This window comes from Acanthopagrus latus, chromosome 9 (assembly GCF_904848185.1).
Source record: "Acanthopagrus latus isolate v.2019 chromosome 9, fAcaLat1.1, whole genome shotgun sequence".
NCBI classification, from domain to species: domain Eukaryota; kingdom Metazoa; phylum Chordata; class Actinopteri; order Spariformes; family Sparidae; genus Acanthopagrus; species Acanthopagrus latus.
Genome location: NC_051047.1, coordinates 22,389,432 through 22,415,197, shown reverse-complemented (window position 1 = coordinate 22,415,197; position 25,766 = coordinate 22,389,432). Strand labels below are relative to the sequence as shown.

Here is a 25,766-nt window from a genome sequence, read left to right as displayed (position 1 = left end):
GCGTACACGAACGCACCGTAGATCATTTTTACATGCAACATTTTGGTAAGACAATAGGTCTTGTTTCATGCTGCACAGTAAATCAGCGCTGAGTTTTTGTTCAGCCATGCTAGCAGCAGGGCTCTAACCCCTTGATTCCACTAAGAAAATCTCTGTTACCTGTTTTGTTCCTTCTTCCATGCGACACCATATTCCATCTAGAGTGTTTCAGAAGCAGAGCGTACCTCAGTGTACCTCTGTTTATGCCGGAGGTACAGCCTCACAGAGCCACATAGCTGTACTGCTGGTATGTAATAGCCCCTTCAACTGGAATGGGTTTTAAAGTGATCACAGTTGGGGCCCACACAAAGTTTGTTTCTTAACATTTGTGCTACACAACACCCACTTCATGAAGCCATTATATCCTCATTTTCAGAAAATCTTTGTTTCCCCTCGTACAGTCCAACACAAGCTGTCACGTTCAGATCTGGATATGAAGTGGATTTGGTGTATCGAAGGCCAAGAGAGAAGAAAAAAATTACCTTGTCATATTTAGCAACTTTTGTGTAGCTATTAATGACTATCAATAATGACAGGCCTTATCCAAACACAGACTGTGGGCGTAGAAGTTTTCGCCTGCTCGTGGCTCAGGTCCCATCCCCTGGGAGGTCTGCAGGGAAACATTCTTGTAAAAGATTGTATATGTGTGTACATGTACATATACAGTACATGTGCACTCACACACCCGCCTTCAGCATGGGGCAGGTTTGAACACCGTGGTAGCACTGAAGCCCTGGCACTCCCCATCTGACATGTTCAAATCTGTCCTCATCACTGATTCTCCACTTAATCTGCACCTGATCACCTCAGTCTGTCACATCAAAAAGGGAAGAGAGGAGTGTCCCTCTATTATTATTTAATACCAGAGGTCAATGACCTCTGAGCGCGACTGACTGAGAAGGGAGCAGCATGTGCAGGTTCAAGCGGTGGCAGGGGCATGAAACAGGAGTTGTGGTCTCCAGTCACACCTGTGCAAAACAGAAGGTGAAAGTTTTAAGCTACATTCCTTTACACTCTTCCCTTTAGTTAAACACGTGGAATGTACTGTATATGCTGTATGTATGCAAAAAGGGAGAAACTGTATGTTTAACATAGGTAGCAATTATAGGTGCAGTCGTGCACGTTGCAGCCCAAAAACAAGCTGTTTCTGTTGGAAAAAAAGCAAAAAAATAATAATAAAAGATGTGTTCCATTTGTATTGGAACACTATTGTCAGATATAGTGATGTGTTCTCAGACAGCAGTGATTAACTGCATTTCTCAGCCTCAAAGTGTAATATAAAGATTTACGGCTTTATAACCAGTGAACGTGTGTGGCAAAGATAGACGGCACTGAGGAATTTAAGCACATGGTAAGTAAAATAAGGCCAAGTGATCCAGCTTGTTCCTGGCATGGCTACCCACGTTGTGCACCACAGTCTGCAGACAGGGTTGCCCTGCGGGATCATGGGAGAGAAAAAGGAGGGATGGACAGGAGGGAACGGAGGAGGGAAGTATGTGAAGAATGAAGGGTGAGCTCAGACCGGCAGGTCTGTGCAGAGACAGCATGTGCAGTGAACTCTATGTAAGGTACTAGAAATGGCCTCAGGACACATCTTTGCCTTTGCCTTGACACAAAGAACTTGCTACTGATTAACCTAAATCTAATCAGCTCCAACGCCCAATGTTCAACACTGTCTCCGTCCGTAGCGCCCTCATTTCGACTGTCAAGAAAAAAAAGGCAGGTGATTTATCTGTCTGTCTCAACGGCACTAAATCAATTTCAGAAAGAAGGAATTAAAATGTACTGGAGGGAACGTTGGGTGCTGAACTTGCTCTAAAGCGCAATCATTACTGTAACTTACAGATTATTTTAACGACATGTCTTCTAGAGGTGGGAGAAAATATTGACACAGCTAAAAACAACAGATGTGAATCTTGAGCTTTACTGTTGCTAAAGCTGCATCCAAATGTCCTTACGTCACTACACTTGACTTCACCAGACTCGCAGACTTTGCAGGTGCATTCGCAGGAAGTCGAAGTGTGTTTTGAAGGCTGTCCAAACCCAGTGTACATTTTCTACTGACACAAAGGCCACTTGGGCAGTGGACTTCATCGGACTACAGACACAACAATGTAAAATTTATAAATCTGTAAAATAAGAAATAATATTTAACCGCATCATGATGATAGGTAGTTTTTTTTGTGGTCATTAGGGCTACAGCTTACATCACGGTGGGTACAACTTAAGTCCAGGTCCAAGGTGGAGATTTTGATGCAGCCAAATTTCACCAGGGTTTTAAGGAGGCTGCAAAAATCCCAAACACAAGACACACATAGGCAGAAAGGTCCAGGAACAAAAAGTGAGGGTTAATACTGAGGGCAGGCAAAGGAAAATGTCGAAGTAACATAAAACACTAAGGACAAACAGGCACAAGAGACGGATGGACAGAAGTAGGAATCAACAAAGGACCAATACCGGCTTAAATACACACTAAAGTAATGAGTGTGTAAGGTGCAGGTGGAGAGACACAGAACAGAGCAGTGCTAACAAGGCTAATTAAGGTGATGCAGTGCAGGTGTGGAGGGAAAAAAGCCTGGGGATGAAGGCAGGAACACTGGAAACAGCTAAAGATACGCACAAAAAACCAGGACCATGAAGGATCATAAAACAACCGTATGTTAGAGCTGACAGTACTTATTGCGCTACTTACTGCGGACAACTGATTGTTATTAGGTTTCCGTGGCAAAGGATCCCACTTGCAGCTGCAGTTGTAAATGCTTAAAAGCTTGGAGACCAAACATCTAACGTCTTGAAAGCGAGCTGAAGCGGAAGATGGTTTTCCTTGTTGCTACAGTAGCCGATGTTGCAGCGACTACTGCAGCAACAAGTAAAGCCATCTGTCAATCAGGAAGCTCTGTAAATCAGCGAGGGGTTCACGCAGAGCAGCCAGAGGAGATTAGAGGGAAAACCAGAAAACATTGTTACCATAAAATGCAATCCAGTTTCAACCAAATCAGTGAATAAAGTTATAAATGTGTGCTTTTGTACAGTGATCAGTAAACCTGGCCCCCAGAAACATGACATGAAATGTGCCACTCCATTACATGTTGAAGACGATGCACAGTATTGCAGTGTAGGTGATCTGAAAGGGTTAAAATGGCATTTTTCATTTCAGCTCTGCTTGAAGAATAAAGACCCTGATTTTTGTCGACTATGGAGACAAAGTAGAAAACTTTCTTTTAAGTCCTCATCAAGGCCATGTATACAGCTGAGAGCAGTTGTGGTAATGACCGTGATTGCGGCCAAGGTCGTGAAGTCAACGATAAAGAGTTTGACCTTCACTGCAACCGATAACTGGAATTCCTCTGCTGTGTTGATCTCTCAGCAGAACTGCACCATAACGTCTATATGGCATCTTCCTAAAAAGATCAGTTGGTATGACGGTGTCCTCGCGTAACAACATCTGCATCCTTTTGATGATATATCTAAGTTAAATTTAGGGTTTCAGGATGCTACTATGAACAAAATCCAAGCAGAACAGTTATACATGTGGTTGGTTTGCATGTTTACGGTTGCGTATGCTTGTTTACATGGTGTAACTCTGGTTCCTTTCGCACTTGGAGCTCACTTACTCATGCTAAACAGTCCAAAATGTGCAATTTCTGCTGGATAAGCCAATCAGGCCAGACCACCAACTCTGCACACACCACTGAGTCACTTTAACTCCTCCGTTGATCCTCAGAGTTCATTATCGTATCCTTTGATGCACTACAGGTCACAGGAGAATAAGTCATTACAAGGCTACAAATGAGAAATCACCAACAAATGCAGTCATTTGGCTAACCACTGGCTGTCAGATCTGTCTACAGAACCATACACACCCTTTCTCTGAGGCTTCAAGTCTGGTCGGGTAGAAGACCGTGGGCTGCAGTCTATCATGGGTCAGTAGAAGTAAAGAAGAAGGTAGGAGGTGGAGAAGGAGAAGGGACATAAAACAACCCTCTGAAGAACTGAAGATTAAAGGGCACCACTGCTTGTCCCTCGTTGCGTTATTAATGCCGAAATTACTAATTATACTGTCTCAGATGTTTTTAAGGCTCGGTTGATGATGCAGCAATTTAACTTGTTTGGGGCAGATAAGTGATCAAAGCGGGACGACCGCCAGGGTCGTACAGGGGAAGGCTGTGGTCCGTGCAGCTCTGAGCAGAGAAAAAGGGAAGGAGAGAGGGAAAGGAAGAGAGAAAGAACCTGTAAATGTATGGCATGTAGGAGACAGTTTAGTTTTCAGAGTAAAACTTGACCTTTTTTGCTGTTTTTGGAAGATCTGATTGGGCCATTAATGTGAATTCTAGGCATCAAGAAGCTGAGAATAAAAGCTACAATGATCTCAGCTGAAAGCAGAGTCCAATGTGTTTCAACCTGAGGATTAATTGAGGCCATTCTGACTAATGGAGCTGGTTAACTTCACATTCATCACTCGCATTGTACAGATTAGTGAAATACCATTCTGCCAAAGCAACACACCACAGCGCTTAAAAGTTATGACTTTGGTTTTACTAAAGAAATTACTGAAATGAGATTGAAGCTTCTGTGGCTACAACTACCATCTACCTCTGGGGCAACTTGTGGCTAAGCTTACTGACAATCTGCAGTAATAACAAAGACTTACTGCATATTGTTTCATACTTAGCATTCGTCAATTTCATGAGGCAACCAGACTTCTGAAAGGATTTATTTATAAGCTTTGTGTGGGTTAAAGTGCAGCCAGGCTCTGTTTTATCTTTCTGGCTAATTTTGAGGAAGCGAAGAACAGTATCCACTGAAATGGTTATCAGAGCAGTGAATTGTTTTTTGTATCAGCTGGCATAACATCAAGATTTTCGAAGTCTGGTTTCAGTGGGTTTCTTTTTATTTTTGCTTCTTATCTTTCGAGAGAAATGACTGCAGAATCGCCACAGGCAAATGCACTCAGCAGAAATGTTACAGTGAGGTAATACGCTCGTTTTGCTGGAGGAAAGTGGCAAGTGCAAAGTAGAGTTTAGTCAATGCAACAAAATTATGTGGTTAGGTTTAGAAAAAAGTTCATGGGTTGGGTTCAAATTAATCCATCAGTTAGGTAAAAGTTATGTCACATACGCAACGTAATTTCTGAGCGTTTAGTTAGTAACAAAAAAAAAAAAAAGTCCTCTGTTAGTTTCCACCCCACGTCCTCAGTCTTTGTACATTGTTGTTTTTTGTTCAACATAATCTGACATCCTCGTTTGCTACCTTCATAAGTACTAGAGCCACTAGAGGTCACTGCCCGTGAATAAACATGTGTGATATGTGATGAAGACCTAAACTAAGCAATATCTGACTCTACCTGTAACTGCAATGGTTTTCCCCAGAAACAGTTTTGTGCTGAAGTGGTGTAACCTTAGACACGCATATTGTCTACCTGTCAGCAGGAGGCCAGAGGGTGCTTTTGCCTGTTGAGTCACACTTTTCTAAAACGTCCAACATTCTTGATCATGAATAGCCTGAATAGTATGAGATTAAACCAGAAATGTCAGTTCAGCCCTTTCCTGTACAATATATACAAAAGACCACTTCAGATACATAAAAAAAACAGTAGATGGATGTTGATGAGGGCTTTAATGATGCCCAGAGAAAGGTTTTCCAGCTATTCAAGAGAATGCATGACAGATGAGGAAAGAATGTAGAGATAAAAGCCCAAACATTAATGACCAAACATCAAGTACATTCCTTTGTTTGTGGGCAATAATCAAGATATCAGTCTCAGATGTTGTCCTCTGAGGTTAAAGGAATAGTTTGACATTTTGAAAAATACACTCGTGAGGTTCGAGGTGATTCATTTCTACAGCCCAGGGTTGCATAATGAAATGAAAGAGCACAGGCCTCACATGGAGCACATCCTTTTCCGAGATGCTGTGCGAAGCCGGACCTCTGTGAAGATGTGGTACACAACGGTCTCTGATTCCGTGTTGTTTGGCCAGCCACATTTGTCCGTTTTATTTTCCTGTGACTGGACACCAGCCAGTAGCAGCCTTAAATCCAAACTGGATTAGCATGGCTCCCATTCTGGATCTCTCCCCTCTCCTCCTCGGGGCAGTGCAGCTGGTCACATCCGATGGTTGAAGTGATTGTCTCAAAGTCCGCTGCGCTTAATCCAAAACCCTCACTTCCTCCTCCAGCGCTGATGGATTTATTTATATCATGGGTTATACTTGTTTCAGCAATAAAGCTGAGAAAATAACAGTTCAAAAACAGCCACCAGCTGCTGTATCTGCGCTGCCACTGCTTTCATTACAACTAGAAACAGCTCACTGACTAAATGGTTGAGCTCAACACATCTTCACTCCTAAATGACTGAACACTTCAATTGCCAGTCGCTCTCAAAACATGATCATGGTTGCAGCTACCGTAGAAATAAACTTATACATTAAAGTAAAATAACATTACTCATATGTCCTCTGTTATGAAAGCACCTCTGTTATGTACAGAACTGCAGTTATGTGATTTTTCGTGACATAACTTCTCTATGTTATTGAATTAAAATGACTTTTGGTTTCACACTGGACATGAACAACACTCTTGGAGAAAGTCTGGTGTTTGCTTGGCTAAACCATCTGTCCCCAACCTCCTCCCTACGCTCTTTATACTACTTTGGCCTGACTTTCTCCTTTGCTGCTGTAATAGTTTCACCATAAGGTTGCAGCCTAACAGAAATCCTGAATATGGGTCGTAATAGAGCCATATGGTTGTTTTTCTGATGAGAGCTGAGCCGTGGAATATGTATCTGAAATAGGCCTTTTTCATTCTGCATGCTTATCTATACTTTTGTCCCATTTCAAAGTCCAAATATGGCCCCACTTTGCCGTGTTGTTGGCTACTTTGTTGAGCTCAAAGAATAATATTTCAACGAGTTCTAGATGAATCAGTGGAGCTAAAGGTTCCTCCTGGGGAAATCTGCTGGACCAGAGAGGTTGGCCCTCTTCCATATATAGCCGTTCGTGTGAGGAAATGTTTGACCCTCGCTGATCAATATTTTAGGAAATTGCTCCTCGTGTCAGTCCCCATCTCCCGAGCTGACAAGGATGTGATCGCGGTATGTGTGTGTGTGCGCATGAGGCTTGAGTTAAAGTGAATCCGTCAGCAGGGCCATAGCATTTCTCCCCACCATCTCATTCCCTGTCAGGCTTCAGGAAAGTGGAACTCAAATCCAACGGAGCAAGTGTCAGCTTAGGTCGTGCGGAACATGTTGCAAATGGTGTTAAAAGCATGTACTCGTTGGCCTCCGTTCTCAATAATTAATGCGGGAAGAACCACAAAAAATGATCCCTGTTTCCCCCTTCGATCCTTCCCTGGTGGAAGAGGACATGAATTAGTAACACAGATCAAACTGCAGTGTTAGCGCAGATCAAGTATTTGTAAAGAAGCTGAAAGGACTATATACAAGAGAGGCCCTATGAGATAATGTGGTTGTGCCTCGCCTGTTCCCTGTTCCTGTCACATTGAATTTTAATTTGGAATGGAGCAATTCTACAAGGTATAAGAATGATGAATTAGTCATCAAAAACTCAGGACCTATCTTTAGACAGAACTGCTTGAAACAGAGTTTTAAGGAGCTGTTTTCCAAAAAAGTTAACACTGAAATATATGCATCATCCGTTTGCTAGAGATTGTTACGATCTTTGAAGTCACTGAAAAATCACTTTAGAGCAGATAACTTTCAAGATTCAAGATGTGTTTATTTTTTTTACAGTTGTAAGATTTGTTTTTGTAGTTGTAAGATTATATAAATGGATTAAAACAAAAATAAAGAATAAAAGTAAGTAAGCTATTATTTCTGGTGGGGTGCAGAGGATGACTTTCCCACATCTCAGCCTGAGGAAAGAAGAAGCTCTGTAGTCTGGCAGTACGGCAGCAGATCCTTCTGTAGTCTTGTAAACAAACTGTGGCTGGGGTCTAAAATTTTAGTGTCCTTTGGTTACTTTGACATCCGTGCAGACACCTCACAGATATCACTGACGCTTGGTTGATGGGTAACCCCGAGGCAGAACCCTCCCGTCCTCGTCTGTGCACAAACCATGCCAGTTTGTGATGCTCTTCGAACTGAACTTAGACTCAGAGGGTTGGTCTGCTTCAGCTAATTGGATTAAACTTATCCACTTGTGTGGTCCTTTCTGATCTGGCCTCAGAAAAGAGGCCATTGCTGCTAATTTGGTACGTCTAAAATAACAGACAGGGACAGCAGTGCTTCCATACTCTACCGTAACATGCATTTTAGACATTCCCAAGTGAATTCGGAGTGACTGGTTATGAGCAATCCATTAAGAGTACGGCGAGCAACAGAAAAAAAGCATTAGCAAATATTCCAGCCTCTATACTCTTGATGGTTCTCTGGGCAGCTCAGTGTGACCAGTTTCACCATGGCCTTTAACAAGGCTACAGCTTTCCCAGTGTTTGTCTCTCTTGTCTGTGTGTGATGTAGTTGTGTGTCTCTGCACAAGACCATCAAATTCATCTCACCTGGTCCAATCTACTCACCCGTCTGACTGCATGAGCTCACCTGTGACCCATCAGTGCATCAGCCTTCAGTATTTAAAGCCCGGTTCACTCGCTGCCAGATTGTTCAGTCATGTTTTAGCCTTTTGATTGTTTAGTTTCCTTGTGTTTTTGACCTTCACTAACTGATTATCTCCAGAGCTCCAGGCCCTCATCCCATCCCATCTCCGCTTAATCGCCTCAAACCTTTACGGACAAAACCTACAGACAACAACATCATGGAACTATTTGCATGATTGCTCTCACTTTCCTCGAAGATATTTGCAGCTAAAAGTGGATTTCTAAAAAAGAAGGATGGGCCATTATGTCACCAAATCTAAACCTAACATCTACGTTGATGACTTCTGAAGAAACAGCTCCAGAAAATGAAAGAACACACTTAAATGATTTCGTCTGGGAAGGGCTTTGGTTCAGCGGTATCTGGTCGGACTGGCCCCTTTTGGTCACAACGTCATTAACCTACCCTCCAAAGTGTGACCTTTAATTCCTGGAGGCATTTCTTCCTCAGAAGTCATACCATATAGATATGTTTTAGAGTGTCTCTCTATGCATCTCATGTAGACTTCATTACAACTGTCGCCACAGTCTGGCACCAAAGCACAATTTGGTGATGCAACGAGTCTTCTTTCTTTTTTAAGTTCCTTGGGTAGAACAAGGAAGTCATTCTCACACCAACGGTCGGGTGACAGTCACACGCTGTTGTCGTCTATAACGTGATACTGCTGATCATTAAAATGGCTGCTGTTGTTTTGCATGACTCGCTGTTTGGTGCACCCGAAGCATAATGTGGATTACTGTTATACAACAATGTTCAATGTTCTTTCTCCTGAGTTTACTTGTAGGGACTGGTCCCTCACATGTGTTCTTTTCAATCCACCCTTGAGGGAAAAGGAAAAGGCAAAGGGAGCATATATGCCCCATCAAGCTTGTAGCAGCTAGCTGCCTGTCTGTCTCCTTATCTTCAGCTTCCTGCACATCTTTCTTCATCTTCACGCATTTCTCCCGACCCTGTCATACTGTCTGCTTGCTTATACCGTCACACTGCCTGACCACCACAGTGATGAGCCACCCACCAAAGACAGAGATTTGGTTTACTTCACAGCAGCAATGGACCGACTTAGTCTTTTGGATGGTTTTATGCATTCACTGGTCGAAGTAAAACAAACAATTTCAACCACAAGAATGACAGATAAGTCACTGGATCTGAAAATATTATTCACAAAAGTCACAAACACACTCAAACAAATGCACACATGGCTACAAACATGTATAAAGATCCGAATGCATAAATGCTCATGCGCGTGCACACACACACACACACACACACACACACACACGCACACAGTGTGAGGTATGCTCTCTCCTGCTATTTCTTGCACACATACTTGACATACACATGCCCAGCAGTCACAAGAACACTGATTACAGTTTTCACACTGTGGTCTTGTTGCTTGTTGGAATATGAAAAAAAAAAACTTTAATTAGTTTGTTTGCTCAAAGGATAATTGAGTAATAAAAACATTTTTAACACTCATCTCAGAAAACAACAATAACAATTAAGCAATTAAGGTTAAGATTAATCAATATCTTCGTTGAGACAGTTCGGTACGCAGCACCAAAAGACCGAACATGTGTCCTGGGAAAACCTGTTTTGTTTCCAGAACAAACTGAGCAAACAAATATTTCGATTTTTTCCAAATCACAACTTACCACACAGATGGAGGTTTAGGTGATGCTGTGGTGTTCTAAGCTACTTTGGCTCTGCACAGTGAAAACACGCACGTCACTGCATGTTATTTGCATGCATAGTGAGTGTCCATCTAGGCGTCATTGCAAAACAGCCCGACCTTGTCCCCGAAAACATTTAAGACTGTTTAACAAGTGATGCAGACCTGCTAGTTCATGCCAAGGGATCATAAGATAATAAATCTCATTCACCGGCATAATGTTGTTTCAGCTCAAATCTGCAGTCACTTCGAGACCTGCTCTCTATCAAAATAACAGCCACTGTTCAAATAAACTCAACACACAAGCCCAGGCCTGGTGTTTCTTTACAGGCCAGAGCTATTCTCATGAAGACGAATGTTTGTTTTTTTCTCTCGCAGTAATCTGATATTAAAGAAGTATTTATCGAGAGGATTATAACATCTGTTCGGGCACTGAATAGTTATGTGATCATCTGACATTTTGTTTCTTACCATGCGAGATGAAATCATTACAGCAGATACAATACAAGTGAGTGTGTTGATTCATTACAGCCGAACTTTTGATTTGGCCGCCATTCAGAAGAACCCAGCGGGGATCTCTGCCGGTCGATGTCAAACGCATAATACGAGCAGGGTATTAAAACGCATGTGTGCCCCGCAAAAAGAAAAAAAAAAAAAAAGTAACACGCATGCTTGCATAAACAAACACGCACATGCAATTGGCACACGGTGTTACCACCACCAGAACACATCCGCACATTAACTATTTATACACGTGGAGAGGGAGATGAAGAGCATGTTCACTTACATCAGTGCACTAAAAGATTCACTATGCTTGCTTAAGTCAACATACAGATGGTGCACCAGAGAGGAGGAGAGGCGAAGGAAGCTCTTTTTTTTTTGTTGTTGTTTTTTTTTTTCCTCCCTGAATGTGAGCAGTATGTTTGGATAAGAATAGAACCGCATGAATCTGAAATAGCACCTTTTTTACTGCACATCTGTTTACTTTGAAAGTGTATCTCTTGCATTCTTACACTTGACTTGGTGACTTCATCACTTCCCTCAGGGCACAGAATATTTAAGTGAGTCAGGATGCTCAACAGGGTTTCTCTCTGCACGCAAGCAGCAACTAGTAAGGGAGGGTCTACACTTGACCACAGACACTGCAGTCTTATCTGGTCAGGGTATATCTTTCGAACAAAACATTCAGGCTATGTACCGTGACACGTAATTACTGTAATAATAATTAGAGCAGAAAGACCACCTACTCCAATGATGAGTTTTTTCTGATAGTTTGGAGCGAGTAAAAGCCTCTGCACACTTTATCTGCAGAAGATTTGTCGTTTATTAGCTGAGCTTTCTGTCAAAAACTTTTTTTTTGAAGGCATGCAAAATACTTGAACCCAGAATATATACAGCATGTCCTCCCTTTTTACATGTACAGTTTTTTAATAAACACTTTCTCACTCCCAGCTTCTCAAATTCTGCATCTTGGTCAGTGGCCTTAAGGTTCAAACTGTGACGCTCTACTCACCCCTTACGTCAGTTTTGCACCTTAAAATAAATTGTATGCAATGTCCTGTCACAGTTTTTAAATAAAGGCTCAAGTTAGCCAAAATATTTCATATAAAATGTTTGGTTAGACTTTCAAACTAAAGCTTATGACTTCTTGAATTGTAACGCTGTTAATTGGTCAAAGTTTGTTTGGGTTTAGGCAAAATTACTACTTGGTTATGATTAGGAAAAGATTATGCTATGGGATAAAATGCCTAGCATAGTGCCATAACTCACATAACATACATAACATCATTCACAAATGTTCACTTACTGATGTTATATTACTTAAAAACAAATTATGCTTGAGACTTGGCCCCAAACCCTGGGAACGTCCTGTAAATTATCTACCCAACTACACCCTGACTTGGACTTTCTTGCACTTGATGCTAGAGGGGTAACAACAGTGTCTAACATAGAAGCTTCAATTATGTGACCTCATGTTCGCTATCTTATAAAAATTACAAAATAAAAGAAAGAATTAGAAGCTCAGGGCAACAGATCAGGCTGCACACTGATAATGTCTTCTGTTGGTATAGAGAATGACTCTAAAAATAACCATGATTATGTCCTGAGGGTTCAGTCTGGGCTTGGAGACTACACATTTTTAACAGAAAGCCTGGGTTACCAATTGGAGGTGTGGATTTTGCAACAGCCATGTGGGATCGAGTTTATTTAGGGCCAAAGAGCCACAGAGAGCCAAAAGGAAACTTAACTCCTCCAGGTTCTGTTCCAAGAGTAAGAAAACCAACTACTAACAACTTATAACTGAAAAGATAATTTTGGGATTCCCTCCGTTATCTGGCTTCCTTCATAGGAAGAGTACTTAAGCGTGCACATCCCCACACTTGAGTTATTTCATGGGATGTCGTACTTTCTTCTCTGTTCACAAAGTCATTATGGTTGAATGTGTTAGCAACTGCTGTAGTGGATGACGTTATCTTCTGAAACGCTGAATGAGAAATTGGATGGGGTTACAAAGCTTGTGGCAAAAAGGCTGACGTCATGACTTGAGACAAAAAGTCAGCATACCTCAAACTGTGCTCACTCTTTTTATTGCATTTGTCTTCAGTGAGTCTGCTGCCTCTCTGGAGAGCGCTGCCCTTCAGTAGGCATCAGAAAGAGAAAAGAGCAACACAGCCAGTCTTCAAGGACCACTCCAGGTGCTACTCCACATGTAACTAACGCAGGAAGTTGGAGATTTGATGTTTTTGACAGTGGGCCGTCTTTAGTTTTACTGTTTGACAACTTTGTTTCATTCCTTTGTGAGTAAAAGATCAGCTAATAAACGAGGAATCCGCAATGGCAAAACAGTGAGGAAGCTGTTGTTGTGCTTAAACTAAATAACCTTGGTGCAATCTAAAATGATAATTATTCTGAATACAGTGGGGCAAATAAGTATTTAGTCAACCACCAATTGTGCAAGTTCTCCTACTTGAAAAGATTGGAGAGGCCTGTAATTGTCAACATGGGTAAACCTCAACCATGAGAGACAGAATGTGGAAAAAAAAACAGAAAATCACATTGTTTGATTTTTAAAGAATTTATTTCCAAATTAGAGTGGAAAATAAGTATTTGGTCAGCTACAAAGAAGCAAGATTTCTGGCTGTCAAAGAGGTCTAACTTCTTCTAATGAGGTCTAACGAGGCTCCACTCGTTACCTGTATTAATGGCACCTGTTTTAACTCATTATCGGTATAAAAGACACCTGTCCACAACCTCAGTCAGTCACACTCCAAACTCCACTATGGCCAAGACCAAAGAGCTGTCGAAAGACACCAGAGACAAAATTGTAGACCTGCACCAGGCTGGGAAGACTGAATCTGCAATAGGTAAAACGCTTGGTGTAAAGAAATCAACTGTGGGAGCAATTATTAGAAAATGGAAGACATACAAGACCACTGATAATCTCCCTCGATCTGGGGCTCCATGCAAGATCTCACCCCGTGGCGTCAAAATGATAACAAGAACGGTGAGCAAAAATCCCAGAACCACACGGGGGGACCTAGTGAATGACCTACAGAGAGCTGGGACCACAGTAACAAAGGCTACTATCAGTAACACAATGCGCCGCCAGGGACTCAAATCCTGCACTGCCAGACGTGTCCCCCTGCTGAAGCCAGTACACGTCCAGGCCCGTCTGCGGTTCGCTAGAGAGCATTTGGATGATCCAGAAGAGGACTGGGAGAATGTGTTATGGTCAGATGAAACCAAAATAGAACTTTTTGGTAGAAACACAGGTTCTCGTGTTTGGAGGAGAAAGAATACTGAATTGCATCCGAAGAACACCATACCCACTGTGAAGCATGGGGGTGGAAACATCATGCTTTGGGGCTGTTTTTCTGCAAAGGGACCAGGACGACTGATCTGTGTAAAGGAAAGAATGAATGGGGCCATGTATCAAGAGATTTTGAGTGAAAATCTCCTTCCATCAGCAAGGGCATTGAAGATGAGACGTGGCTGGGTCTTTCAGCATGACAATGATCCCAAACACACAGCCAGGGCAACAAAGGAGTGGCTTCGTAAGAAGCATTTCAAGGTCCTGGAGTGGCCTAGCCAGTCTCCAGATCTCAACCCCATAGAAAATCTGTGGAGGGAGTTGAAAGTCCGTGTTGCCCAACGACAACCCCAAAACATCACTGCTCTAGAGGAGATCTGCATGGAGGAATGGGCCAAAATACCAGCAACAGTGTGTGAAAACCCTGTGAAGAGTTACAGAAAACGTTTGGCCTCCGTTATTGCCAACAAAGGGTACATAATAAAGTATTGAGATGAACTTTTGGTATTGACCAAATACTTATTTTCCACCATGATTTGCAAATAAATTCTTTAAAAATCAAACAATGTGATTTTCTGGGTTTTTTTTCCACATTCTGTCTCTCATGGTTGAGGTTTACCCATGTTGACAATTACAGGCCTCTCTAATCTTTTCAAGTGGGAGAAATTGCACAATTAGTGGTTGACTAAATACTTATTTGCCCCACTGTATGTGTGTTCCCGTAGGAAGGAAAGTGCTAACCTTTGAATTAATACTACCATAAATATACAGGCACAACGTACCTGAGGGATTCATCATCGTGTGTGTTGACGTCAGCTGACAGAATGAAACATAAAACCGTTCTTTTACCAAATACACTGCTTTCATGTATTTTTATTATTCATCACATTGAAGCCCCTACTGTACGGCCACATTATGGTCTTTCTTTATTGTCTTACAAATATTAAGTTATCCACAAAAATAAAATAACTTAGATAATAACCATATTAAAACATAAAAATACATACATACATTACATTTATGACATGAAAAAAAAAGATGCATATTGCTGATTTCTCCCAGAGTTTTTTTTTTTTTTTTTTTTTCCTGGACACAGTTCTGTATGTGCAAACTACTTATCAGAATCATAATAATCTGTAACACTGGAAACATAATCCCAGATGATTTCTCTCTCGTTTTTTTTCCCCTCTGCTTTCAACACAGAAACACATTTGCTTGAAATAAATTACGCCGTCTGATAAGGAGCCTCACTCATACAAGTTTTCTCGAGACCAAATACAATCTTCAAAATGTGCATAGGCAGGAATCCATATCAACGTTGCTATTTATATATACTTTGACATCAGATTATCCCTATTTGCACACGTTGAAGAAGTGTGAAGAAGGTGAGTGTAGATACATCACAAGAAGCTTACAGTGTTGCACACGGTACAATGCACCACAAGACAGGAGGACTGATGAACGCTCGGCATGTTTTATAGTGCGGGGAACTGAAAACTGGCACTTCAAATGTATCACTTGTTTGAGTGCAGCATTATTCAGTTTTATTTACAGTCCTGTTCAGATCATGCTGAAGATGCAAACTTGTTAGATTAAGGTCTGCTGTGCACAGTACTCTGGCAGTCCTCTTACATTACATACCACAGACAACACGTGTGACATTTTGGACAAACATCAGGACAATGGATCTGTGCTTGTGTTTGAGGGGAGGCTGTAGTATATTATTTCAGGTGTACGAGCTCTGGTCACAATGGTTTTCAAACAGCAATTTTCACATGGATTTCACAGAATTAACCGTATGGTGTAGAGGGAGAGTGCTTGTTCTGACTCTATTGGAGGCTGCGTTCTCAATGTCAGCACCCTCAATTAGTGGAAAGGAAATGGTTTTGTTCTAAGGGTCTGATGAGAAATCCAAGGACGCGGCACCAACAATCAGACCATCAGCTTTTGACTCTGATTCTTCTTCACCGTGACGTCCTCCTTTGCAGTGACCATTATTTAATAAACATTTGCCCCCTTTAATGCAGCCTGCCAATGTAAGTAGGGGTGTCACGATTTTGATTCTCAAGAAAAGCCACTCACTATCCACTGAGCATTGTGTTACCGCTAATGCAAACAAGCATTTCCTACAGCTGCAGCTTCACATTAAAAGCATTCAATTGGTGAAACACAAAAGTGCTTTTAATTTGAAGTATGCTAGTCACAGGAAATGCAATGTGTTCATCGACTTTACAGTCAGGGAGCACTGTTATAAACGTTTGTGGGAGTAATGAAACAAGGAGTTGTTAGATAAAGAGCTGCCGTCGACAGGCTGCACACCTTCAACTTCTCAGTGAGGTAACCAACTCTTTTTCCAAGATTAACATTATCAGTTTCCCTGTAAGCACTGGGTTTAAATCCTAAATATTGGCAAATAATCCTTTGCCATCACATGTTGTGACTCTGCTGCTGGCCCCGCTGCTGCACAGAATAGATGCCTGTGACAGTTTGTCTGCTTATTTAAGGGAAGCATTAAAAATGTAAATTACAGTGAATTGAAGTGTGACCTTAACAATTGAAAGTCAAACTGAATCGTGGATTTGGAGAATCGTTATGCCCAGACCACTCTGTCTTTATTTTTTCTCTTCTTCTTCTATTTTTTTTTTTTTTTCCCAAAATGAGTGAATGTATTGATTGAAGGGTGTCATCACTGTCAGCAGGGTTACACACGATGCATACAACATAGTGACATTGACTGATACAGATATAATGATTCCCTGATGTACTTGTAGCTGTTACATGATAGTTGCTATAAACATTGAGATGTCCGACCTGCCCTTGAACAAGGCACTAAATCCTTAAGTGCTCCTGGTGTGTTATGCTGTGCCAAATCCTGTGCATTGTGAGTCCTGATGTGTGAAAAGTATCTACTGGTATATGTGTCCCTGTACGCATTAGATAAGAGACATGGCAAATACTGTGTAACATTTAAGCTGTAAGTCATTGTATAGGTTAATGAGGGACTACTGTATAATGTATGATCTGTCTGAAATCAGATCAGATGTCTTCCCCATTTTTTTTTTGAGCCTGGTGGGATGCAGACATCAGCTCTTCCGCCTACCAACATATTGCCGGTGCTATGAAGCAACATTTATTTTCTTTCTGCATGCAATCTACTGCTTATTCTCAGCTTCCTCTTTGCTCACCTGAATCTCATGCACATCAGTACGTCAGCCGACACACGCTGATGAAACAACCGTAATGCGTTGTTTGTCATATCTGGAGCTTTTTCGGACATGTGTCTGATTTAACTGCGTTCCTTTGTCTCGAGAGGAAAGCGGTGAACATCCAAGCTCTCTGAGTTGTGGCAGCTTTAGACGTATGCCGCATGTGCACTACCTTTCACCAACATGCACATCTATCTTTCTGCTGGCTCAACTGCTTCACACTCTGTCCCTGCTCTTCTGGATAAACAGCAGTCCACCGCAAATAGGTATGGGGCACGTATATTACAGTCATATTCCCCTTTCAACTTAAAAGTCTTGGTTTAAAAAGGTCTCTTTTTCTTTGTTTTCTTTATTGTGTCCAGTCTTTTAGTGTGTGTTTCTTCATTTACAGACACTGACCCACTCTGTTATCCTGCACTCTTCGCACACCACGTAGCAGCACCAGTGAAACTTGCAGTTGCAGCGTTCGCTCCGAGTCTGCTGCAGGATGTTGTGGCCTCTCCCGCAGCAAAGACTCTCACAGTTGTCCATGCCAGGGCTGGTCTTGTTGCAGATCCGGCCCTGCGTGCCCGCCGAGTCCGACCCCAGGTCGCGCTCGCAGAAATCCGGCGACTTTTCAAAGTAGACCAGTTCGTTGATGCTTGGCCGCCGCCGATGCGTGTGGTGGTGGTGGTTGTGGTGGTTGTTCTGATGATGGTGATGGTGGTGGTGGTTGTGGTGGTTGTGATGGTTGTGGTGGTTGTTGTTGTTGTTGTGGTGGGAGTGGTCGAGCTGTCCGGTGTTTCGGTTGTGGGCCTTGATAAGCGTGGCGATGTGGAAGCGCTCTTTGAGGATGGAGCCCACCACCCGGAACTCCGGGGTGACCTGCCAGCAGGTCTTCAGCTGGCAGCTCCCCGACGTCCCGTGGCACTTGCATTTCCTTCTCATGTGGTCGAGCACCACCTGCGAGAGACACAGATGGAGAGGGACAAAAAGAGAGAGTGGGTTGGAGTGAGGAAGTGAGAGGAGGAGGAGGAGGGTGGTGGAGGGGAGAGAAAATGAGAAGGATTAATGACTTTCATGATGCCTGGTTATATTTGAAGTTCAGTATATACAGTTGCAGGGTGTTGCAGACTGCACGTCATATTTCATACTGCGGCTTCACTTCTATTTATTTGGTCTTCTAAGCAAACCACCATTCCACTGTGTGCTGAATGACACATAATGCCCTGAAGGAATATTGGTCCCGCATTTAAAGAGCCAGGTGGTCTGAGCCTGTTGTCAAACACACTGATATCAAATAACACAGATGGATGCAGGCATTACCAAAACAGTGCAGTCATTATTCATCGTTCAGTATCAGGTAATGACTCCAAGCATGACACACATGTAGCGGCACATTAGGCACTGCAATATTTACATATTTTCACTTTAATGGTTTACTGCCGGGCAGGGGAACCACGGGCCAGCGTTCTTCTAACTAGGCCCTGATATAGCAAAGTGCTGCAATTTGAATCTTATATATGGTCTTTAAAGGTACAACTGGCAGGATAAAAAACACAAGTAGACCGATAAAAAAGTATTCTCTTTCAATCATCACATGACCCAACATAAGTAGAGCCTGTCATCTGCCTGTGTTTTCTTATTTCTTATTTTTGCTGTGTTCAGGGCATTAATGGGCATCAACCTTTGGGAATTAATGTGAAGCCACAACTCAATAACAGTGCAAGATCAGGACCAGGTTACATCAGTGTCTCCTTAGCTCACTGATGCTCTTGATCTCTTATGGTTGTATAAAGACAAGCAGGTCTAGGTGTCCATTTGACCGAGGGCAGGGCAGAGCTACAGACACGCGGGCAGAGCAGAGAGCCAAACAGCAGACAAGATAAATTGTGTACTTTTGCCTCACTGACACAAAATGAGGGTTTTTTTTTTTGCAAAAGTATGGGCATGGGAGTGTATTATGCCTTAAATATCTAAAAGAACGTTCCTGATTATCTATAGTATATCTGTTTACAACAAGAATAAACACAAAATGTCCCATCAACACTGCAAGACCGACTCACTCAGCAGCACACACACACACAGATAAACCCCACATTAAATAAACCTGTCCATCCAGTCATATTTCCTCAAAGCTGCTTGAATGCATGTGTATTTATTTACATGTGTGCGTGTGTGACTGTGAGTGTGCATGTGTTTATCTGTTATCACCTGTTCTAAACTTTAAGATCCAATTACCAACAGGAACACCAGGCCACCCAGAGTACTGACGGATGCTGCTGCTGTTGCCGCCCCTATCAACACGCACACACACATACACACACACACATGCTGGACACTGGCACAGTTAAACACATTCCACACATGTGCTAGCAATAATGCTCCACACACACACACACACACACACACAATATGTCTGCGACCCACATACTCTGTGCAGAATGAGACAGAAATGGCGAACAAGGTCACCACTCCAAGGAGTACTAAAGCATGGTGTGTTTACGGTGATATCACCTATATGTATGTGTCTATGGTTGTATATGGATGTCTGTGCAGGAATAATGCAGTGATTATTTTTTAAATAAATTAAAATGCCAAATGTCCTTCATTATTTCACCAGGATCTCATCCATTAAAGAAAGAGCAGTGGGAACAGAAGGATAGAGATGAGACGGATCTGTCGTCTATCTATTCAGTGAGAGAATCCAGTTATCCACTTTGGACTGATGCCAGTAATCACATAACTTTTTCCTGTTTCCTCTCTTGATCACATATTGCTCAGAGGAATCGCGAACAAGTTGTTGAATAGAATAAAGAATTAGGACTGCATGCTCCGAGGCTCCATTTCATGTAGCGCAGTGGGTTTCCCGACGGAGCAAACCATGCAGAGAGTCAAAACAAAAAAAACATGTTTCCTTTCTCTGGAGCATGAATGAGCAAAGAGGTGGATGAGAAATGATGATAAATGGAGCTACTTGACTCATCAGTTTGGAATGAATGATTGAAAAAAAGAGCAGTAAAAGAAAACCACCACGGGGCCAAAGTTAATAATGATCAGTCACAGTCTAAAAAAAGGAAGGAAATCAAATATAAACATCAGGTGACTTTTGCAAAAACCTGCAGAGCGGAAAAGGTTGTGATGCATCCATCTAGAGCTAAAGTGTGGTTTCTGTCCGACTTAAAGGACACGTACGTGTGTTTAAAGAGTGACGGTTACAGGATGTAAATATTGGTGTCTTGCTATTTTAGTCGAATGTATGCCATCTTCGTAAATGTGTTTATGCTAATGCCTGTTTATGGCACTATCACTCGTCAACTCCGCCAGCAATGAAGAACATTTAAGAAAATTAAATGTTAGGAAACGCCGATGCTGCCCGCCGCTTCCCTTCATTTTCATGCTGTATTATAACAATTAAGCACAAACAACGCAAAATATTTTGAGTCCTTGCATCACTGCGTGTTTTGCTCATAACGTTTGTCTGGATAACAGAAAGTGACAGAGAAATATGCCCTTTTGGTTAGACGTGGTTCCACTGTTGTCGGGAGTGTTGAAAACAAAGTTGAAAAGAGGCTGTGATCGGCGGTGAGGAGACGCTAGAGGCTGTAAGACTTTATAGTAAACAACATCATAATAGCTCCAGCGGCACTTGCACTGAGTCCAGATTGCAGTGTTTGGTTCAGTTTTTTAACATCGGGGCAGAGGCAACCCCAGAATCACAAACGTGCTGGCCTTAAACACACAGCAGAGTCTGTAATCATAAAACTCTCCAACCCACTTAAACCTTAAAGAGACAAACTGGCCCAGGAGTCATAATTGCATCCATATTGCTACTGTTTTGAGGGAACGATCGCAGCAGGATCGGGGCTTCAAAGGACAGTGTAACAACAAAAACAGTCGGGAAGTGTTACATCTAATGACATTTTGTCATGCAGGGGGGAAAAAATAGAAACCAAAATTATTTTGAGGGATTTTGAACCATAGCAGCATGTCTCAGTTTATTTTTTTTCTCGTGTGCATCAGAGTAGAGTAGTTTACATAAGATTTTTCCTGAGGCAGGGAGCAGCATATGGAGACGATCTTACTAAAACTGTCATGCCTACAAAACCATTGCTCTCCAGTAGTCCAGCATGTCTGGCGACTGTTGACAAAATGCAGCAAAATGCAACTGACCGGTTCCCTCAAACAGGAACGTCCAATCATATCTCAGCAATGCCTGTCAAATAACCCTAAAATTGTGAATTAAAATAGACTAGAAGGCGGAGCTTTTTGCTTGAGATGACAACTGTAACTGGCTGACGTAAGATTCGGTTGTTTGCATGACAAAGCCAGTGGGGTTGGAGCGACATGTCGACCAATGGCGAGGCCGGCGTCAGCTTTCAGATTTAAAAGAGGAATGAAAATGAACAGCCTATTCAACATTAGAGGATTAACATGCGAGTTTTATGCCAGGGTGGATTTATCTGTTAAAACAGATGAGGCATGCTACACACCCTGCGCTCTGACTGGGCTGCACTTGAAAGGCATTTGCAGGCTCCTTAAACTTCGACAAAAAAGAACATAACTTGAGGTGATGAGGCACTTTGTGTGTGTGTGTTGGGGGGGAAATGTTAAATATTCTTTTGACGTGTAGTTAAAAGGCAAACAGGTAGCAGGAAGAAGGGAATCTGTCTGCTCTTGCTGTATGAGAAGTGGTCTGTCAGTGTGACATGTGGAGCGCTGATCCATGTGACAAAAGAGCTGCAGTGAAACACTCGTCGAGTACCAGAGCATAAAAAAATCATGCACAATTGGGGAATTTAATAGGAATGTTTTAAATTCGGATTTATTTTCCAATACCAGTTCAAATGCAGGAAATTATAGTTGATCCGATAACCATGGATCAAATTAAAGCTTGTTGTCTTTTCTAATTAAGTGTGGATTATAAACTAAGTTTTTAGTCTCTCCTGATCTAACATGACAGACCTCCAATAACTTTCCAAAACCTTTTGATTGTTTTTTTCCAGATCCGGATCACACTAAGATCCAGTGTGATTAATTGATGATCGGATGAAAGGTTTGGGATTTTCTGGCTTCTCCCTGTTTTTTTTTTTTTGTTTTTTTTCCTTTATCTACGCCCGGGGTTACAAAAGACGAGAGACGGAGGAGAGACAACACCGGAAAATGACGTGTGTCTGTCTCTTTGTCTGTGTTTACGATATCTAACGCGACTACCGTGGAAAAAGGGGAAGAAAACTGATGCAGTGATTTATTGTTGCCTTATTGTAGATCTTGTTGTATTGGCCCCGAGGACAGGCAGGGCCGGGCGGAGGAGGGGAAGCTGGGTGGCGGAGCCGAAGGGGAGTGAGCAGTGAACGCACAGGTGAGGGGAGGAGAGAGGAAAGGAGGATGACAGGAGGAGGAGATGATCTTTGGATTATCTCTTTTTAGTCCCTACACCCCTCGATACACAAAGGCTGTTTGTGTCTGTGACGGTGTGTGTGTGTGTGTGTGTGTCCGTCTAGCCAGTACTCTATCCAGGCTCTGTCATCGTGTCCTGCTGCTATTAGCCACAATCAGCGATCCAATCTAACCTGCCATCAGCTGTGACTGCCTTGGCAACGTGAACCGGAACATATACAAATATTGTACCTCTCTCACAACTCGAGTCGCTTTGTACGGGCTATAAAAAGCTCGCTCGGAGGGAACACTTTGCCTAACACACTCACTGTCAGCGACGGCAGTGCGTGTTAACGTGCCGACTCGGCGGAGGCCCGGAGTCTGGGTTTCGTAAGAGTAAAATAGGTTAAACAAGGATGAGAGCTGATGTTTTATGAATGAAACAAGTGACAATGATACAGAATGTCCCATTCTCCAAGTCTGCCACTTCTTGAATTGGGTACGCTCTTAGGAGAGTACAGATACTGCTGATTCAACTTCCTCACTCAAGTAAAAGTAAGAAAGTAAAAAGTTTTCCCCTCTGAAGGACATTTCCACCAGTCATTCCTGCTGAATGTCACGTCATTCATATAAAGACGAGGTAGAATAAGTAGGATTTGTCACAGCTGTTCATAAACGCACCAGAAAGATAGCTGATTGTTGAGTCCGATTCCTAAGACGCCAAATAACAACATTTTGGGATGGCAAAGCGTCCAGAACAGCAACAACCTTGAGAAAATAAGAAATACCCAGCAGAGGGCTGCAGGGTCTCTACAGATACGAGACACTAACCCACTTTTTCTCCCCATTGGAGTCTCCCGCTCTTTACATTTTGTCTTGCTACTCCTGCCCTGCGTGATTATACACTGACAGGTTGAAATCGGTCTTGTGATATAAAAATAACACTAACTGCCCCTCAAAACACGTGGTGCAGGACAAAATGTAAAACCTGCTAATGTACGCTTTACACGTCGGCTTCCATTGCACGTACACTTGCAGAGACGCAACTGCTCCAAAGTCACACATCTGGCAAGTTTTAATTGGCTTAGAGAGTAAGACAGGGGCGTCTGTAAAACAACCCCAGACGGAGATCAAATGCAACATGTTGGTGGCAGATTAGGACTGCAGGCTACGTAATACAGTAGAGTGGGGAAAAGCACGGGTACAGGATTAGAGAAGCGGGCTAATTCGCAATTAAGAGAAGTGGATGGAGTAAAATAAGGACCAGAGCCGGCGTCTGGCCTTGTTACCACAATGTGATGTTGAAAATGGCTCAGAGTGAATTAATTAGGTTAAGGTAGAATATTATTTTTAGCAGGTCCCTCAGCTGGAATTGATCCCCACATTTTGTCCTGCTTCTCTTGTTTGTTTGCTTTACTCGTGACCTGATGAAGTCATCGGTTCCGAGTTATTTCAGTCATTAAATGTTTTTTTTCGTTTGTTTTGTCTTGGATAAATGATCACATCCTTTACAACAATAGTCATTAATCAGAGGGATAATTTTCTAGGACACACAAACTCAATGAGGCAGTGCCTGTTGTGGTCCCGTCATACTGATAATGATAATAAAAAAAAACCTGTGATCCATGATCGCGGTACGCTAAAGATAAAGTGTTACCAAACTGCTTTGTGTCTACTGTTACACCTGACTTTGTCATCCTTACTGGATGTCCAAAATTGGCTGAGTCAACACTGACTCAGTGGTAATTATAGATCCGGTGATGACTGAGAGCTTTTTTTGGTCGAGGGAAAGTCCTCTCGCATGTCATACATAACACCACCAATCTCTGACGAATTGAGCAATTAGCGTTCTGTCCGAGCTTGTAACGACAGAAATCCCACACAAGAGACATTGTGCGTTGCGCTTCTGTGCTCTGTGCTGACAAACACATGGCCTCAACCTTCTGTACGTGCACCCATTTTTCATATAAGACTCATATAATACAGGAAGTGTTCATCATGTGGATTTGCCAAACAAATACAGCAACCTGGTCAGTTGCGATACACTATGCTTCCGATTTTGACATTGTAGTTACCGCTCTAGCATCAACTCTGGGGGCTCGCCTCTACTGTAGTGGTATAAAGAGCAAGTTAGAGGTTGGTCAGGGTGGCTGGGTGGTTGTTACGCAGGACTTTTTCTTCGGAGATTGGGGTTTGTGTCCCGCGAGTGACCACGACTCAACATTGGTTTGGTTATGTTGCAGCGGTAAGTTAACTAACGTAAATGATGTAATGAAGTTGCAGGAGGAGGGCTAACGCTAACCCTTTTAACACAAAGTAGGATGTTTCCTAAACCTAACAAAGTAGTTTTGGTACCTAAACTTTGCCAAGTAGTTTTTGTGCCTAAACCCTAACAAACATGACCATTTGACAACGTATAACTAATAACAGTTACAAAGTCATAAAGTCATTAACTGTTTGTCAGCAAGCTTTATTTTGAAAGTCTAACCAGACATTGCAAGTAGTCTTTGTGCCTAACTTGACCGCAAAGCGCATAGAATTTAACTGCTGGCCGTTCCCTGTGTCATCGCCTCCAACCACAGTTGGCGAAATCCTAATCTGATGTCTATGTGTCCCGTAATCGACCCTTACCGCTGATAAACAGCAGCCTAGTCTGCACGCTGCCTTGAGTTTTCGTCAGTTCAAAGGAAATCTACCAAAGGACCTTTAAAGCCGAGCAGAAAGCCAAGGCGATATCAAAGCACACAAACAAATCCCACAGCAGCACATTAAGCCCAGACATCACTTTAAACAAATCAAACGCCTTGCTTCAAAAGAACAGCTAAGCGTACGCAGACAAACACATTACACGCGCAATACGTGCACACATGCAAACACAGCGACATGCAGTTACTGAGAAATGCATATTTACTGTATACAGCTAGAAGTACATCGGAAAGTGTCTCTGTGTGTATGTGTGTGTGTGTATTTACTCACTGTTAAGTGCGCACAATGTCCACAGCTCTCATTTAGAGACTCTAATAAAATGTTATTACCAGCATAAGCACTTCCACCTGCTGAGCTTTTACTACGCAA

At 42.4% G+C, this 25,766-nt stretch overlaps 1 protein-coding gene and 1 long non-coding RNA gene across 7 annotated transcripts in view; both read right to left on the bottom strand.

Moving 5' to 3' along the window:
• Positions 1-284: 284 nt before the first annotated feature.
• LOC119025881 lies at positions 285-5,631 on the bottom strand. Of its 6 annotated transcripts, none has more exons than XR_005076948.1 (4): positions 5,459-5,631; positions 3,903-4,269; positions 2,247-3,789; positions 285-1,007 (listed from the first exon to the last, which is right to left on the bottom strand). It is a non-coding gene; the product is annotated as an uncharacterized LOC119025881 (long non-coding RNA). The 6 variants fall into 6 exon arrangements; XR_005076946.1 differs by having other exon boundaries at positions 3,903-4,220; XR_005076950.1 differs by lacking the exon at positions 5,459-5,631 and having other exon boundaries at positions 2,247-2,325; positions 2,732-3,789; positions 3,903-4,448.
• A 9,353-nt stretch (positions 5,632-14,984) lies between these two features.
• Positions 14,985-25,766, bottom strand: part of wnt10a (wingless-type MMTV integration site family, member 10a) — a 28,308-nt gene continuing 17,526 nt past the window's right edge. Inside the window, exon 4 of the mRNA XM_037110963.1 lies at positions 14,985-18,275. Within this exon, the coding sequence (XP_036966858.1) occupies positions 17,715-18,275 (561 nt within the window). The 3' untranslated portion in view covers positions 14,985-17,714. The remainder of the gene's footprint in view (positions 18,276-25,766) is intronic.